The following is a 19077-nucleotide window of genomic DNA, read 5'->3' on the forward strand; positions in this document are numbered from 1 at the left end:
CTTATAAAAAGTGGCGTTTTTTCACAAAGGCTTAAATGTTATATAAAGCTTGATTTGGCTTGGTTTTTTATAAAGATTTGGTTTTCAAACACGTTCGGTCTGATAATATTACTAACATAAATTAGCTTAAGCTACACTTGTTTAAATTATCGAAATATATTTTTTATTTAAAATAATTAAAATTAAATACAAAACAGGTTTAATACGGGAATTTTCCTTTATATATTAATCTGTTTAGTAAAATTACATGTAAATATATATTTGTATAGTAGTTGCATTTGACAACTTAACAGTATTTGAATCTCGTAAATTTGTGAAATGATTTATATTACCTTATATAGCATTCCTGTGGATATACACAATAAGATAATATTATTATACCATACCATCCACTATAGACTATAAAAAATTTACAGTCATTATTCCATATACTTTGAAATTGTTTTTATTTCTTTACAGCTAACTATAAACAACCAAAACTATCATTAACTAAAACTACCAGAACGATGTAAAAATCTCCAAATTGGAAACGAATAGTACATTGGGTTCATTGGGTTATTACTAACATATAAAGTAATATATGTTCTAATTGATTATTCAATTAAATAATTGTCGGTTTATATTGTACAATATTTCACAGTTAATAATTTCGAAATAAAGGTCACGTTAGATATAATTTAGTAAAATATTTTAGTATATTCTAATGACTATTTAAAATGGATATTTGGATTATATTGATAATACCCATTATAAGTTTTATACAGGTACATTTGATTTAGTGTGTTTGGATTTGTATTTAAAACTAGCTGACCCGACAGACTTCGTCCTGTCAAAAAGATTTGTAATGTGGCAGTTTTTGTGCCTACGTATTTTAAAAAATTCTCCTGAACAGAACCATCACCCTGGTGATAGGGCGTTGTGAATAAAAAATAATTAAATAAAACATATATAAGGATTGAAAAGTAAGTAATCGCTTTATTGTTAATCATGTGAATCATAATTATTATTATTATTATTATCATTATATTGCTTTGTGGTATACGATGTTTTTTGTTTGATTACCTGGCGCATAGATAAACAAATCTGATGGTTTTCCAACACGGGAACAGGCAACATACAATTGACCATGTGAGAAACATGGGTTTTCTAGATTAATACCACAAACACTTAATGATTGCCCCTGGGACTTGTTTATAGTCATAGCAAAAGCAAGCCGTCAACATGTCTATAGGAAATTTGCCATTACCAATGTCAATGAGTTGTTTAGAAAATATGTTTCCAGATTGGTCATTTTGCAACTCGACACGCATATTCTTGCTTAAATGAAGTACTTTAACATGTTTCCACAAATTGGAGGACTTTAGACATGCATTGAGTTCATCAGCTGGCGTTGATCGTGGAATCACTGGCAATGTTTGACGAAAATCTCCTGCTAATAAAATCATTGCACCACCAAATCGGTTATTATTGCTACGTAGATCTTTTAAGGTTCTGTCTAAAGCCTCCAAAGATTTTTTATGTGCCATCGTGCATTCATCCCAAACAATCAATTTACATTGCTGCAAAACCTTTGCCATTGCAGAGTTCTTCGAAACGTTGCAGGTTGGAGTTTCATTGCTTTGCATATTTAATGGCAATTTTAGTGCTGAATGGGCTGTTCGACCACCTTCAAGCAAAGTTGCTGCGATTCCCGACGAAGCGAGTGCAAGTGCAATTTTATTTTGTGAGCGAATTGTTGCTAATATTAATGAAATAAAAAAAGTTTTTCCTGTACCACCAGGTGCATCTAAGAAATAAATCCCTCCAGTTTCATCATTTGTTACTTTCATAAGAGTTTCAAATACATACTTCTGTTGTTCATTTAACAGTGGAAGATTTGTTTGAATTTATTCTTTCAAAGCGTTGAGATCATACAGTCTTTCTCGATGCAACTCTTGGTTAAAAGCGTCATGCATTGGACGATTGGGCGCGGTCAGGCCTAATTGAATTAATAGTTTGTTTGACATTATCAAGCACATGTCCTCAATTGAAATCAATGCTTCATTGTAAATTTCTTCACTGATTTGTATATTTGGATTTCCCATTCTATTCCGTATTTGATACAAAATATCATCACACATATAATCTTTGTACTTCATCCACAAATCAATTGGGTTTGATGGGAAGCATGTAGATATGATTATAGAAAACAATGTTCGTATTTGATGAGTGTGTGATGATATTACAGCGTCATTGAGAGTTTGATCCCAATGAGCGTCATTTTCAAGCAATTGCAAACGTTGACAGGCTTCTCTGTAGGATCCACACAATTCACCATCAACAGTTCGTAACGGTTGGAATGATGTTGGGCCACGTACATTGACTAATAGCAGTCGTAAATAAAAACATTCATCATTGCTTGGATGTACTGAATAAATCCGGCCAATCGCATCGGTGGAATATACATCTGTATATCCTGGAACTGGTTTTCCTTGTTTCCGTCGTATAAATCTCCTTGAGGATTGATTCCAGGTATAATATTTTGGCATTTCAGAATATAGCAATGTTTGTGCGAAATCATCGTTTTGGCATGTCTCAAAAAAACTGGTTAATGTAGTAGATGGTGGCTGAGCAGCTCTTTGTACTGCGTTCTGTGCTGTAAAATACACTCTTTGTCCATTTTCTAAATGCACAGCTAAGTGAACAACAGAAGGGTGTCTCTCATGAATAGGAAAAGAAAATATTCGCCAAACTGCTTCATTACTACTGACATAGCGGCCCATTTGGTATTGGGTAACTTCATCATTAGAATTCTCTGCACCAATTCCAATCACAGCCATATCACTCCCTTTGGTTACATATTTGCAAATGTATTTAATCGATTTCACTGAATGGCAAGATTCAACGTTGATGTGTGCTTTGAATGTCTTTGATAAAATGGGTGAATATGAAACAATCCAACGATTATCTATTTCAATATCTTGTTAATTTAATTTGACAATTGTTGATTTTCCATTGTCTGCTGTCGATCTGCGACGATACAATGGATAACCGTCATTACCAGTAATTGTTTCCGATATTAATGTCCGTGGATATCGTTTTGAACATTTACCATCCATCATACACGGTGAATTTTGATTAAGAGTTCCACAGGGACCATGTATCATGTTTTTGATAACTACCTCATGCAATCCAGGATCTACTTGTACATTAGGGATTTCAGCTGATATCACTGCATCAACTTCATTTGGCCTTATCTTTTCAACCAACCAAATCAAAATGTGTGCATGTGGCAATCCTCGTTTCTGCCACTCCACAGAATACATCCAGCAGCGTGTCTCACCAAACACATTATGTTTTACGATGAAATTCATTAAAGATTTCAACTTTTGTCTAAAGACTCTGGCTGTAATATCATGACGATCAATGGATGATTTCCCAGGTAATAACTCCTGCTTAATTTGTATCCATTGCGGATTGCATGTAAATGTGATGAACAAATCTGCTGTACCATAATGACGAACATACGACATGGCATCTTGAGCATATTCGTGCATATGCCGAGGGCTTCCGATGTATGTTGCTGGAAGAATAGTCATCCGACCGACATTCTGTGCATTTCCATCAGTATTAATCGCATCTCGAAGGTGAATATACTCTTCAGATCGGAGTTTGGTTTGATTCAACCTGATGAATGTTAATCTCTCCGTTTCAATTTTAACATACATGTCATCAACATATTTGTGATATAATCGCCGACATTTCAATATGTGATTATCTGCATTTTCCCGAATCATTAGGCGGTATGAATAATAGTTCATTGAACTGACTTTTTTGTTGGTTTCAGAACCTGTAAACAGATTTTGTTTTAATAACATTCAAATACATAATATAGTGACTGAGATATTATCGCCATAGCTAAACTAATATTTTAGTTACCTGTAATGGGATTTATCATTTTTATTGATAAATCGTAGCCATCTTCACCTTGCCAAAATATAATGGGATATTGCAGTGCATCATATGAGCGGTGTGTTTCCTTTATAGGTTGTAATTGAAAATTCCGACGATGTAAAACAATATCACGGGATTCCAAGTTTTCTCCAACTACAACGATAGCAACTTCATCAATAGTTGGTGCATTAAAACGTCTTGTATGTTGACCTGCAGGTGTTTTATCAGCTCTGATTACAATTTTGTGATTATCGGATGGCATCAGATCCAGGGCAGTTTTAAACAATATAATCAATTGATTGTGTTGATGAAATAAAGTTTGTAATTGTTCTACAATAGACCTTTTTACTAAATTGTTATGTGCACAACGCAGATCAATTTCTTGTGGTGAATTGCCCATAAAATAAATTTGCAGGAATTTGTTGTCGCTATCTGACACTGGTAACAGTGAACCTGCTCTGTGATATATTTGCCCTTGTATCTGTAAATAAAAAAAATATTATGGTGTGGTCTAAATTAATGGATTGTCAATGATAATATTTCAATTTCAACTTAAATAGTTTAGTTTTCAAACTTAAATAATATTTGATCTTAAAAAGTATATATTTAGTTTTAACTAATATCTATCAAATATAAAATATAATAAAAGTGTCACTGAAACTGAATCACCATATAATATGATGACTAAGTGATATATTTCGTAATGATTAAGAAATTGAAGATTAGTAACACATCTTAACTTTGGTGACAGAAAATTTTGTTCGCTAAAATAATTATGAGTAACTGCTATAATACATACCTTGAAAGTTGGCATAAAATTTTCCCGAACTGCATTTGTTGCCCCAAATGAAGTCATTTGAAAGCAATTGTTATATTGTTGGATATGTGTCAAAAAGTGTATAGAATCTGTTCCTATTCCTGAAACCAATGAGTACAATGGTTCTGGTGGTGGATCCAATTGTATCAATTTCACTTTACCATTTGCGCAACACAATCCATTGGCTTCGTTTTTGTATTTTAATGCCTTACAGTGTGAGCAAACCAAGTTCATAGAACCAATAACAACACATTGGTAGTTACTGTAGTCAATTGACACATCGTAACTGAAAGCAGCTGGATTCAAACTTGCGCGATTATTAGTTGAATGTCGCGCTCGCGCTTCACGCGTTTGTGATATCCGAATTCTTTCACGTTCATTTCCGTCGTCACGTTCTTGTGCAGTACGATTAGATCGGTAATTAGCTTGGTGTATAGCATTTCTGGTTCTTCTACCTAAATTGCTTCGTCTTATAGGAGGCATATCAAATATAAATTATTTTTTCACTAATCACGAACTAAACAAACACTAACTAACTAAACACTCTGCACAAAACACGATATACGAATTTGTTTCGTGTATCACTTGACAATTCATCTGTCATCTGTCAAAAGTCATCTGTAACAGACAACTTTTTTTTTTAAATTTGATATGACTTGAACTCAAATCCTTTTAAGCCGTACAAATTGTTTTATTTATTTAAAATTTGAATTAAATTTTAAACAAATAAAAAATTTAATTTAAAATTTAAATAAATAAAACAATTTGTACGGCTTAAAAGGATTTGAGTTCAAGTCATATCAAATTTAAAAAAAAAAGTTGTCTGTTACAGATGACTTTTGACAGATGACAGATGAATTGTCAACTGATACACGAAACAAATTCAAACAAAAAGGGCTATTTTTAGGGTTTTTCCAGCAATAATTCTAATTTTTCTCGCCGTAAAAACCATCCCTGAACTTCAACGAACATTTTAAAAAAAGATTTGGCCAAATTGGTCCAGGCGTTGTTGAGTTATGCGCTTAGGAACATATTTTGCGATTCATTTTTATATATAAGATATACCTTTCGATTATAAAATTATAAAAGATGTATCAGCGATGTTTATAAATGGGTCGATCTATAAACAGCCCCCATTGTGAGATTTACTCTAGTTACAATAATAGGTCCAGAAACATAGCTTTCCACTTTGCCGAGTTAGATGACTCAACATAGATATTATTAGCTATATTAAAATACAAATATCTAAATGCGTTCCATGCAAGTCTATTATAGCCCCTGTTATATAAATGTGAACAATTTAACAAATAGGACGTTATTTAGTTTTGTGTAATGGTTAACCAAAAAATATTTAATTTATTATCTTCATATATATCATATATATTTTTCTGCGTGTGTGTGTGTGTGTGTAAGTTATCAAAGGCCTCCTAAATCGCTGGACCGATTTTAATTAAAATGTTTGCGTATTTGAGCGAGTCCCGGGATGATTCAGATTCACCATTGGAACCTGTAAGTGGCGCACCGATAGGGTTCTAAGGTTATAGCAACAAAATGTCAACAATACATAAGCGGCAAAAGCGAAGAGCTCACCGGTTACTTGAGTAGCACTGTTTCGAGTAGAAGATTCAATAAGAAATGATACAATAAGAAATGGAAGACCATTCCATTAAAAACTATTCAGACACCATCCGAATCTAGTCGTCAAGAATTTTTAAATATTGTGTATATGTCAAATATTTTATTTTCCCACACCCCTATATATGAGCGGGCTTAGCATGAAAATGAAAAATGATATAGATTTGTAATGATAATGTCCTTTGGTATATTTTAATGTTACTAAAGTGATTGAGATAATTATATATGTATCTAAGGATACAACAAGATATAAACAGGTACAAACATAACAGTTATTGAGCATACTGTTTCTGAACTACCAAACTAGATAAGCATGTGCAGTAACTATAGCTAGTATTAAATTTGGAAAATTTCCAAGTAAAAAATACTACTGCTTTATTTTGAAATCACACTACACGTCAAACCGTATCATCATGTATGTATCATGCTTTCCCAATATACAAATAAGTGGATTGGAGCTTTAAGATGACGAAGTTTTGATCTGTAGGTCTTACCAAGTGTATCGGTATTTGGTATACCCTATGTTTCGAAATTATCGAAACTTTATCTTATAAGCTGAATTGTCACTAATTACGAGTTAACAAATAACGTTAACTCTTCCTAAGCTCCAGTTACGGAAGTGATAGAAAAATACCAATCATTAATAGACGTACTGGAAAATTCTCTTAGTAAATTCCTATGCAGTTAGTAATAACTTCCATGAAACAATTGCTCAACTAGTTATCGTCAGTTAGTAGGCTAATGTAGCCTGTATTTTTTATATAAAGGGCACTCAATTATGTCACAGTTGAAAACATCTGGAGGTGTTTCTCACAATGGAAAAAGAAACCTCAGAAATGCATAGAGCGTTTATTGAAAGAATTTTCTATAAAGTTAGTAATTCATTTCTTATAAGACAAATTAGTTTTTTGTTCGGTTATATAAAATTATTTAAAAAGATGTATACATAAATAAACCGATCACAATAATTCCAAAAGCTTAGAAAATTTATTTAGTAGGAATTGACCTCCCAATTTTAATTATTAAATTTAATTATTAATTATTTAAGTTTGGCCGTCTGGATCCCAAACACTGAAGTAATTTGACACCCATTTTTCGTCAAATTTTTTAACAATCAATTAATTAATAAAAGTTATTATCTATCAAACTTGATACCCCGCCCGTTCGATATCCAGGTACCTGGGTACCCACTAAGATTAATATATACGAACGACAGGTTTATACACATTTCAGAGACTGCTTATTAAAGTATTTAGTTAGTTTGACTTTTAAATTGATAATAGAAAATATGGTTTGTATTTTTTTTATTTAAACAATAATTCTTATTATAAACAATAACAAAAATAGTAAGTAAGAAATACATAACTCCGTTTTATTTTATTTTATTAATATCGTTTTCCATTCTTTTATTATTTATTTATTTACTTTATTTTATTTATTATGATACAGTGCCATATAAAAATTGAAGTACATTAAATTATTTCGTACATCCTTCACTTGTCGTTGTTGTAATACATTGTGCGTCACAAATAGGGTTCTCACATACCGAACATATTTTTCTAGTTTTGCGACGTTTTTTAAATTCACTTTGGAGACATTCATAGCATACACCAGTAATCTTTTTCCTCTCAGTTGAATCGAGCTGCGCCTAAGGAGTTAATGATACAGATGATGTTCGCTGATGCGCATTCGGATTGATAGCTCGACCAAGAAGAGATTCAATCGCCACTTTCATAGAGTACATAGCTTTCTGCCCAATTGCCGATAAAATAATCGTCGTTCATATGATTTTTTAACAATCATTTTATTATTCTCCTAATCCAGAGTATATGATGCAAGGCAGGCAATAAAAAAATACTAGAGGCCACCTTTGAGTTAATCTTTTTGTAGTGTATCTACCAAGCATTTTATCCATTGTGTCTACTCCAGCTATAGACCAGTTATAAAGTTCAATAATTTCGGTTTTTATGCACTATCACTAATTTTAGCTTAATGATGCATTATGATGGCATAATTATTACCTTGTTTTTTTTGGCACATAACTACATAGGGTAATTTTTTCATGAAAGCCAAACACAGTTCTTCTCGCGTTTTTGATACAGCCAGTGCTGGTGGAATGTATGCTTTATTTTTCTTCAAGGTGTCAACAATTGTCAAGTTCCAAGATAGTAAAAATTTTGCCAGTGAAAGTATAATAAATAAATTTTCCATTGTAATATTTCTACCGCATCCTCTATACGGTGCCACCAGTATGTGGATACGAATTTTCAGCATCACATATCCACCATACTTTATTTCCATATTTAGCTGGCTTTGACGGAATATACTGAGTGAATCTAGTTCGGCCTCGGTATGGATAAAGTTGCTCGTTAATTGTCAGTTATGCTTGAAAATAAAACATTTAAATCTCTCCTTACCCTTTAAAACTCGATGAATCAGCCATTGTATTTAGATTAAACACAATTTTTTATTAATATATTATTATTATATTATATTTTAATATATTAACAATATTAATAATTAATATTAATTTTGTGTATTTTCTTTTCACTTTCAGTGTATATTTTATAGCCTTTTCACTATGCTTGTAGAATTTCAACTGAAACGTTTTTTTCTTTTCGTACGACATGAGAAGGGGAAAGGGACATCTCAGGTACCTAAATATCGATTGGCATTCCACTATTGTTATTTCTATGAGGACTATAATCTGTGTCCCTATAGCTATTTCATATGCCACATAGCTAGTTTGCAGAGAACATTTTTTTTATTCGGTACACTAATGACTTGCACATCTGCCACGCTATACGTGGATACCCAGGTACCCGGTAATTGAACGAATGATGAAAGTTTGGTCAGTGACCGGACGGTTAATAGTATTTTTAATTATATATTAAGGCCTTTTTTCTAACAATTAAGCTTTAACTCGTCTTTCCCTTTCATAGTAAATTTTCTGAGTCTAAATCCAGAGTTGTAACCATGACCGTATTGTTTAGCTTTATTTGATTAAATTTATAAAGATTTAAGTTTAATGCGGCATACAATTAGTTTGTGATATATTTTGAACAAAACCTACATTTTAAAGATATATTAATTCATTTCTGTCTTGTTAACAGGATGATATATAAGCAAAACTTCTTATTGTAATCCAAGAAGTTCAAAACCAGAGAGTTTTAGATAGCAAGTAACAGTGGGAAACTAGTAACAAATCCAATTACTAGCAGTTAACTTCAATATCTAGTGTCATCTTCTACATTTAATATAAATTATATAACACATGGGCTAAAAAGTCCCGGGAGCGAAGGAAACGCGTTGTTTTTTTATTGTTCAAAACTGGCGTTATTCATCAACGTAATCTTCATCAAGAGCAACAAAATCATTCTAACGCCAGTCTAACATTTCAATACCACTTTTGTAGAACGATTTATCTTTTGCTTCTAAATAGGCCTCAGTTTCCGCGATAACCTGATCATTCGAGCGAAATTTCTTATCGGGAGCATTTTTTGAAGTATGCGTACAGCCAGTATTCGCTGGGAACTAAATCTGGCGAATAGGGTGGATGTGGGACCATTTCGAATTTCAATCATGCAGTTTTGCCATTGTTTTGATTGTGGTTGTGTTGGTAAAACAAAATTATTTTCTTTACCATATGCGGTCGTTTTTGGCAATTTTAGCTTTCAAACGCTCCAATAACGCTATATAATATTAACTGCTGATTGTATTTCCCAGCTCAAGATAGTCGGGGTATCACGCATATCCCAAAATACCCAGGCCATAACCTCCGGCCGATTGTTGTTCTATCGGGTGCTTTAGACAAGGTTCACTAGTTATTGATGACGATCGTTTTCATTCCGTAGTGATTGGAAGTGAGAGTAAATTATATGGCTCGGTGAATAGATGTAAGATGAAATGAAACAGTGGTGTTTACATTATGTGACCGTTATTTATTGACGATATAAAATAAAATGTTGAAAATACAAGTGATAAAAGAATCGGCGCTGAGTTTACCTGTAGACGACGCTTGGACAACGCTGGTCAGATACCGAATGATCCAAAGTACCCTTCAATAATGTCCTAGATAAACGTTTCGGGGTTGCCAGGAATTATATATCTGGGTCTGTTGTAGACCGTTATTGCACAATGTAAAATTCGACATGCCTCAAGGTCATAGGACCGATGGGTCCTCCTAGTTATATACCTAGATTTAGGTTATCATAAAAACAACTTGTAGGTTGGTCGGAAATGGCTAGTAACAGTGCAATAATTAAATAATAAAAAAAGAAAATAACAAAAGTAGTGGCACTCTTAGCACAATAACTCACAAACTTCTGAGTAGAATATGATAAAATTTTAGCAGCTGTTTTTGAAAGGTTAGTACTAACTGAAAAAGCGGCGAATGCAATAAACCTGGGGCCATATATGTACTAGGTTCGGGACTTTTCAGCCCACGTGTTATTTTGTTATAAATTTAGAATATCTGTAGCTTCGCATAATGCTCGTCAGTTCGCTGTTGGTAACTTAAAATATTATATATTTCATGTTACATATTTTGATGTAATTTCCAACACCAATACTTCAATAATATTTCCAAGCACATGATGTATGGAGACCTGTTGCAATGGAGTAATAAATAAATCTCGTTAATGTTTGACTATATCCCATGTATAATATCATGAATCACGATATATTGGCAGTAATGGTGCAGACAGCACCGAAAGGCATGTAATTAGACTTTGCCTGCATTTAAGGTTATTACAGGATGCAACACATCCATATATATCCCATAAGTCGACGTTTACTCTAACGAAGGTCTTTAGCTTAAGCGATATGTAGTTCTGACGGTGAACACGAAATTGATACTAATAGATACAGTATTTTAGTTTAATTTGCAAGTAAATTGGTTTTCAGTTCCTGCTCTGTATGGTCTTAATTGAACGTTAAGCCAACATGTCACCTGATAATATCTCTGATACCAGTAATTGCAAAATGTTAGATTCGCAATATTTATTTTTAAGTATAAGTATACTAATTGAAATTTATTTACGTATAAATATTTAATAATTCTTGTTAGATTATAAACCAGCAATTTTAAACTATGTAAAATCAAAACGAAAAGAAATAATAGACCGAAAATGAATTAATACTAAATATTTTATTCAGATAAATATTGAAATGGAAAAAAAATGTCGGTTTGCAGTGGAGATTGATTTCAAGACTTAAAACTCCAGTAACACTCATTGAGCGGATATAATATAGGTTTCAAAATATAATTATTACCATATTTCGCTTTTTCACTTTTTTGAAAAGATAAAATGTAGTACAAGTTCATCAGAATTTGAGTGCTGTTTATGGCAATGATTGTTTTGACTGTCAAAAATTTGTTCATTAAGATGGACCTAGTCCTGAAAAAATCTGTGAGATTATTTGAAATATTGATAAATAAGTTATAAGAAAAGTAAACATCAACCATAAAAGAGTTTAGAACTATTTACATAATAATGCATACCAAAAGTAATTTGATAATTGGTTCCACATGAATTGGTATTGAATAATTTAATGAGCTGAATTTTTATATCCGAATCTGAGCGAAAATAAATCGAGCAATTTTGAATCGAATGATAGTGAACAATGAAAAGTTGATAACGTACTGGTGTAGATGTGATGCTGGTATAGTATATCTAAAATAAAATGAATATTTAATATGTTTATTTAATATAATTACTGGGTAATTCTAAATAAATAATACAGTAATTGCTACAAGTTTATGTTTAAAATGTCTTTTAATATTTAACAGATAACCCTTCCTACTCAACCAAAAAAATGCTTTTCATTATCATCGTGATTATCAATCCATCACCTTTCAGGGAGAGTGTGTAGTTCTCAAACTCTTTGTTCCGTAATACTTAGAATATTCTTCAGTAAAGTCCGCCATAGTTGGCGATCTGTCGTAATTGTTGCCTCAGACAATGTCAATTTCCTACTTTTCTAATCGTTTTTTATGATCTTGATCCATCTTTTTTCCTGAGCTGTTGGCTGTGTTTTCCACCTAAAAAAATCTTACCTAAATTAATAACTCTTCTCTTCTACACACACCATATTAGAGAATCTAAAACCTACTGCAACTTGGTCTATTGGGCTTATTATTTTTGCGGTAGATGCCACTTTTTCTCCCGTATTATTGATTCCAAGTACTTGAACTGCCCCGCTTGCTCCAACTGGATCCCGTTGGATCTACGAAAGTTGTGTGAGCAGCATATCAAGTCGTTGAAATAAGGATGCGCTACTCTGGAATTATCTCCGAAATTCGCGCATGCGCTTATAGCAGGTAAATAGGTTCAGGCGGTAAATAAAATGGTAAAATTATAGAAATAACACATTTCATTTAAAAAAATTTGAACAAAACGAAATAATAAAAATATAATTAATTTATGTCCAGCCATTCCATTTTTATAACAACGTCATATTACACATAGTCATATTATCATTTTTTTTTATAAATAAATATACCCAAAAGTGATAAATAATTTTCTAAGAATCTATATATAAGGAGAGAAATAAACATTGAATATTTTTTGAAATAACACATTTTATTTAAATTATTGAATAAAATAAAATAATAAAAATAATTTCTATATGCATTTCTATTTTTATACCATAAATTTATATATTAATATAAAATAATTTATATTGTTAATATATTACCATATTTAAATTATCATAAAAAATTGCAAAATCGTTTATATCAAACCGAGCCAATATAGTTAAAACTAAATGAAAACGCTACCACTACATATGAAAGAAGTGAAATTCTCCTAAAAATCCCCAAATATATATATTTTTATTATTTAATTATAACATTGTTACTAGTCGTTACCGTCTAACCTACAATTTGTCTTTATGATAATTTAAATCTAGGTATATAAGTAAGAGGATCCATCGACCCTATCTCAGTCTCTGGTAAAATAATGTTTATATATGTCACAGCTGTATTTTTTATTACACGCACCTCACTACACAACACTACACAAGATCAGATGGTTTGATTCTTCTGAGTCTATGTCCTGTTCTGATGGTATCCAAAAGCTTCAATATTTCAATATTCTCATGAGAATGGAGTCTTTCCTCATGCCATCTTGCAATTCTCTTGATTTCTTGACTGACTGTGGGTATCTGAAGGTCTCGATGTAGGTAATCAGTCTTGTAGTATTTAGGTCCTCAGGACTTTGTTCTGAAAAATTTGTATTTTATTTATGTTACTCTTTGCGGAACATTCCCATAATTGAACTCCGTATATCCATATAGGTTTCAATATTTACTTATATAATCGCAATTTATTATGTACTGATCATTGCGATTTTCCTCTAATTAGCCGGTACATTTTCCTATATTTCAATTCCAGTTTTTTCTTTTCTTCTTTATATATTCCTTCCAGCGAAGTTTTGCATCTAGATTCATTCCGAGATATTTAGCGTTGTTGCTATATGTAATGATAGTATTATTTAATGTTATTGGTGCTTGTGCTGTCTGTTTATAGGTGAACTGGACCTGTACAGATTTTTCATTAATACTTATTGTCCAAGCTTGTGTCCAATTATTTATATTGTCACTTGCCTGTTGTAGTTTTCGTCAGGCTTCTTCACTATTGTCTCCGACAGCTATAATCGCAGTATCATCAGCAAATGTAGTCATCGTAATATTTTCCATTTGTGGTATATCACATGTGTAGATTAGATAAAGCATCGGGCCCAGTACACTTCCTTATGGTGCACCTGCTTTAGCTTCTTTTATTCTAGAGTAAGCTTCTTCTTGTTTGACTCTAAACATACAGTATGATTTTAATAGTTCAGTTTGTTGTGTTGGTAACATTTTCTGTAGTTTATGAACAAGGCTTTCATGCCAAACCCTCTTAAAGGCTTATGCTACATCTAAGAATATAGCTGAGCATACTTTTTACTTTCGTAGGCTTTTCAATACCATCTGTTATTCTGTGGACCTGGTCAATCGTTGAGTGCTTGTTAATAAACCCAAACTGGTGTGTTGGTGTTAGGTTTTTTCTGCCTATGATCGGTTTTATTCTTTTCAAGAGGAGTTTTTCAAAATCCTTAGATATTACTGGCAGTAGTGATATAGGTCTATAGGCTCTTATTTCGTTTGATGACTTCCCAGGTTTTTTCTAATTTCCGCGATCCTCCAAATGCCTGGGACATATTTTAATCTGAATGCTGTATTGATTAAGTTGGTGAGTTTTATAATTCCTTTTCTTGGAAATCTTCAAATATAATCAACTATGATCGCTACTATTCTTGATCCACAAACCCCATTTATGAATTGTCTACCTTGAGCTTTCGATTAATATATTGTACATTTAATAGGCTAAAAATGAATGGATTATCATACTTTTAACCTGAAAGAAATCTTAGTCAATAATCATAATATTTACAAAACAATAATTTATTTATCTATACTCTTATATTTTAATGCATTTTATTTTCCTTGTCGTTAGATCATTAGTGTGTCATTCATAGTTCTATATTTTGTTTTGTTTGATCCAAGTTTACTTCTGTTAGCAAATTTAATTATTTCATTGTAGTGTTTCACTCGCTTGTTTCACTTGTTCATTTCACTGTACACTATTGTTACATCTTAGCAAAATGCTGTCTAATTTGTCCTTCTCTGGATTTTCGACTTTCACTCTCAACAAATTCTAGTTTCATCTTACCTCTAAAATAAAATAAAAATCATTACTAAAATATATTATGCTTAAAATATGTTAAATATCTAATTATTACCAGTTACTACAATTTTGGCTACTATTCTTGACAGATCTCATTATTGACTTGACTACTTCCAACACAACAAGAATCATTTTCTTCTTTGTTCTCTATATCATTAAATTTTGGCATATGTTGATACTTATTCGATGTCGCTGAAAATGATGCCTTATAAATTTGGTATTCCCACCATAAATCAAATTGATGCTGTTTGGTTTTTATAACTTTTAAAAGATAACCTTACATTCTGCACGTACCCTCCTTCTCTAATGTTTATGCAACACAACAATTTAATTATTATTACTATAGAATTGTTAATATAAGACAAATTATAAATATCCTAGATTTTGTTGTTGTTTTATCTTGATCGACTCTACCGATCGACTCGAAAAAAAGACAATATAGTTTATTCTTTTCTATGGTTTATTCTATACAGGAGAGTGCGTACGCGCCAAATCCGGAGATGGTTCTGGAGTAAAGTATCCTGTTGAAACAACGTTTCCCTCTGGATAAAAAGTGCTTCTACTTAAATTATTAACACGTATGAATAATGGGTTTACTTAATAATAGAAATAATTGAATTGATAAACTAATGAAGCCTATTCGTTATCGGTTACCTGATCCATTTCCTGTTGGTATGTAGTCTGCTTTAAGTTTGCTGTTAACAATGTTTTGTTTTGAAATTAAATGGCCGTTTAATGTTCGGTTTATAGTAATTTAAAGAGTACTGTAAAACTGTAAAGAGTGTAAGTGATGATGATATTTGTGAATACATTTTTAATTGATGTATTATGATCGTAGTTATTTCCGTTCAAATAAGTTTTGTTTTCCTATATTGGGGGAAGTAGAGAAAAAACGCCAAATATATTTGTATTATTTCAAATACACAAATACGTATTTTGAATTTGAATTTCATGTAAAATAACCCCCTCTGCTAACGATAAATAATTTCCGAAATTGGAGACGTATGGTTACGTAAAATACTGGGAAAATAATATCTGAGAAGGTGGGTCTATAAGATTTTAATGGAAGTCGTGCGTGACTGAAATATAATCCCCAAATACATTTTTAAAGAAAGAAGGGTGCAGCTATGCAAATCCATATTGATGGTCTGAATAATTAAGTTTAATGGCGATGTAGAGGGGAGCACAAGAAATTAAAGAATCTGGAAAACCATGTAAATGAATGTTTATTAAATAATACAAATTTTGCCAGTTAATAATGATTTGGTTTGGTCGGCATATCGGGATATCATACCATTTTTAGCTCCGGTGGCATAGTGATATAAATATCTAGAATGAGGCTACAATGGTATCCAAAATTTTTCCATCATCAGGTTCATCCTGCATATATTGCTGTAGAAAAAAGAAATTGTATCCTTGGCACATCTTATTTTGGTAAAACATTTTAAAAAACGTAGAAGAAGAAACGTTTTAGAAATAAAGACATTTTAGAAGAATAAAATAAATTAAAAATAAGTCTACTGGCAGCAATTAAATTAGAAAAGAAGATGATAATGAAGAAGGTAAATGGCCCTCTGTACAAAAGAAGGGAACCATTTCAAACTTATCAACCGATTCAGCAGTATATCTTCAATCAGAGAGTACATTGTAAAAGATTATTTGCTAAATATATTATTGGGAATGTCAATTATTTCGAAGGTAGTTAATTAAAATTTCTAGAAATCTGTATACGATTTTCTAACTTCGATAATAGCAGCTTGAGTGAGATTGAGTTTAGAATTGTATTATATATTCTTTTATTCATTACATGTTACATTAGATACACTTAGTACAATCTTAATTTACAACTAATTTATTACTATAACAGTGTTTTACTTGCATTAATACTCAAGCGAGTACGGGATTAATACATCAGTATATATTAATCATCATATGTATAATAAACAACTTCGTGTGTTTTAATTCGCTTCAATCTTCTGGTTTCCTGAGTATTGACCAGCAGCTGTATTGCTTCCACATTGCTGTAATTTAGTAACTTTATTTCATATTCTTCATGGCGAAGTCTTGGATCACTTTGTGTATCTGCTTGATTTCGAGGTCATCGTGTAATCCTATCCTATAAGGATTGCTAATTAATACTAGAACTTTGTTTGGGTGCGTTGGATTACTAGTTGGTTTGATGTCTTAGTGCAATCCTATATTTGCATTCCATAGTTCCAAATTGGCTTGATTGACTGATAAACCAATTTCTTTGATTTTAGATCAATTTGAGATTATCTTCCTACCAACCAGTATGGTTACTTGACTTTGCTCTGCTTTTTGTCTAATATGATGTTTTCAGTTTAACCTACCATTGAGATATATTCCGAGGTATCTGACAGATTCTGCTTCAGGAATTGAGCATCTGTCAAGTGATGTAATTTGGTTTTTGTTATTTAGCCTCAACGCAAGTGTAACATGGACATATTTGGAGCTATTAAGCTGAATTTTCCAGTCTCTGATCCATTTTTAATTTTTTTTTGATCGCTACTTGTACTTTTTCTACAGCGTTAGATAGATATACATCTTTTGCCATGATAACTGTGTCATTGGCAAATGTTCCAAGATATATAAATCAATAAAGCTTATTAGTACTTAGGCACTATTCTTTTTATATAAGTTTAAAAAAATTTGTACACTACTACATAAATTGTTATAAGAATCTCTTTGAAATAAATTAATAAAATATATGCTGCTTTGGAGTTAACAAACCTCTTAACTCAAATAGGCATAAGAGTGTTGTTCATCAGATTTTGTGTAACAAATTATAGTTGACGGGAGGATTATCTGGTGAATACGACCAGACGTATAGGTTCTTTTCTATCTACGTTTTGCCAGTGGTTCGACATACTATAAAGTAACTTCATCGCGTTATTGCTTGTAAAATGTCCATTTTCCTACAAATTTAGATTAATAGTCTCAAGTAAAGAAGGCCCAAACAAAAATTCGATATTCTCCTTCGAAAACTCCACATTCTCATTTACAACCATCGATACTTCCTTGAAAAATATATCGAGAGATATCGGACCAAAAATATTGATATATCAGACAAAAAAAGTATCGGAAAAAAATTTTGATACTTTTTGATTTGAGCCAATTACCATTCTTAAAGCCTCAAAAATATTTCATGACTTAAAAGAACCGATGATTATAACATTTCTGTAATTACTCACATTTGTGTTAATTAAAGCACATTTCATTAAAATTATATTCATGGGAAATATTACATTTTTTTACTTAACCATATTATAAATCGCATATTAACGTTTTCTATACAAGTAATTTTATACAGTTGAACATAATATTATACTAATTGTCTTATTTCATTTTATACATAATAATTATAAATATAATATTCTGCAAAATTTTTAGAGCGGTTTGGCCTACATAAAACTCCCAAAAGTAACTATGCCGTTACGGATTCAAACCCACTACTATTACAGGAGTTCCGTTCTGTTCCTTTAACCAGGACGGGTACCAATTCGGCTAACATAATGTATTTGACAATAGCACTGATTGCATTTAATACTTAAATACAATTAAACTTTTCTCATGAAATTACAGAATAAAAGCTGTTTTTATAAGATTATTGCAAATACTGAAACTGTTGCATGTTGTATTAATAATTTGTATTCATAAAAAAAAATAAACCCCTTAACTGACATTAATAAACCAGTAGTTTTCAGTTATAAATCCGAGGCTGGTAAGGCGTTGTTTTGTGGCAGCCGTTCTATTTTATTAATAGCAGTGCTGGGCCTGCCCTAACCATGAATTTTGTAAACGTGGACTTCATACCTTATTACTTGGCCCCAATGTTAAGGCTAGTTAATAACTTAGTTTACATTTTAGATAAGGGATATTTCGGAACGCTATTTATCTGCTCTGTAGCAAGTTTAAATATAAGTTAATTTTAAGTTGTACG

At 31.8% G+C, this 19077-nt stretch overlaps 2 protein-coding genes across 5 annotated transcripts in view; one reads left to right on the forward strand and one right to left on the reverse strand.

The window, feature by feature from the left end:
* Window positions 1-19077, forward strand: part of LOC143192946 (neuroligin-4, Y-linked) — a 226240-nt gene that overhangs the window by 50433 nt on the left and 156730 nt on the right. The gene's annotated exons all lie outside the window — the stretch shown is intronic.
* On the reverse strand, window positions 956-5410 carry LOC143192949 (uncharacterized). Its single transcript, XM_076398806.1, has 3 exons — window positions 4733-5410; window positions 3919-4414; window positions 956-3829 (listed from the first exon to the last, which is right to left on the reverse strand). Exons 1-3 carry the CDS (start codon window positions 5231-5233, stop codon window positions 2964-2966), a joined length of 1863 nt encoding a protein of 620 aa, XP_076254921.1. The 5' UTR covers window positions 5234-5410; the 3' UTR covers window positions 956-2963.

The sequence above is a fragment of the Rhynchophorus ferrugineus genome, unplaced genomic scaffold, assembly GCF_030347505.1.
Source record: "Rhynchophorus ferrugineus isolate W39M unplaced genomic scaffold, kcgeb_rfMv2 rfM3, whole genome shotgun sequence".
In the NCBI taxonomy this organism is placed as follows: domain Eukaryota; kingdom Metazoa; phylum Arthropoda; class Insecta; order Coleoptera; family Curculionidae; genus Rhynchophorus; species Rhynchophorus ferrugineus.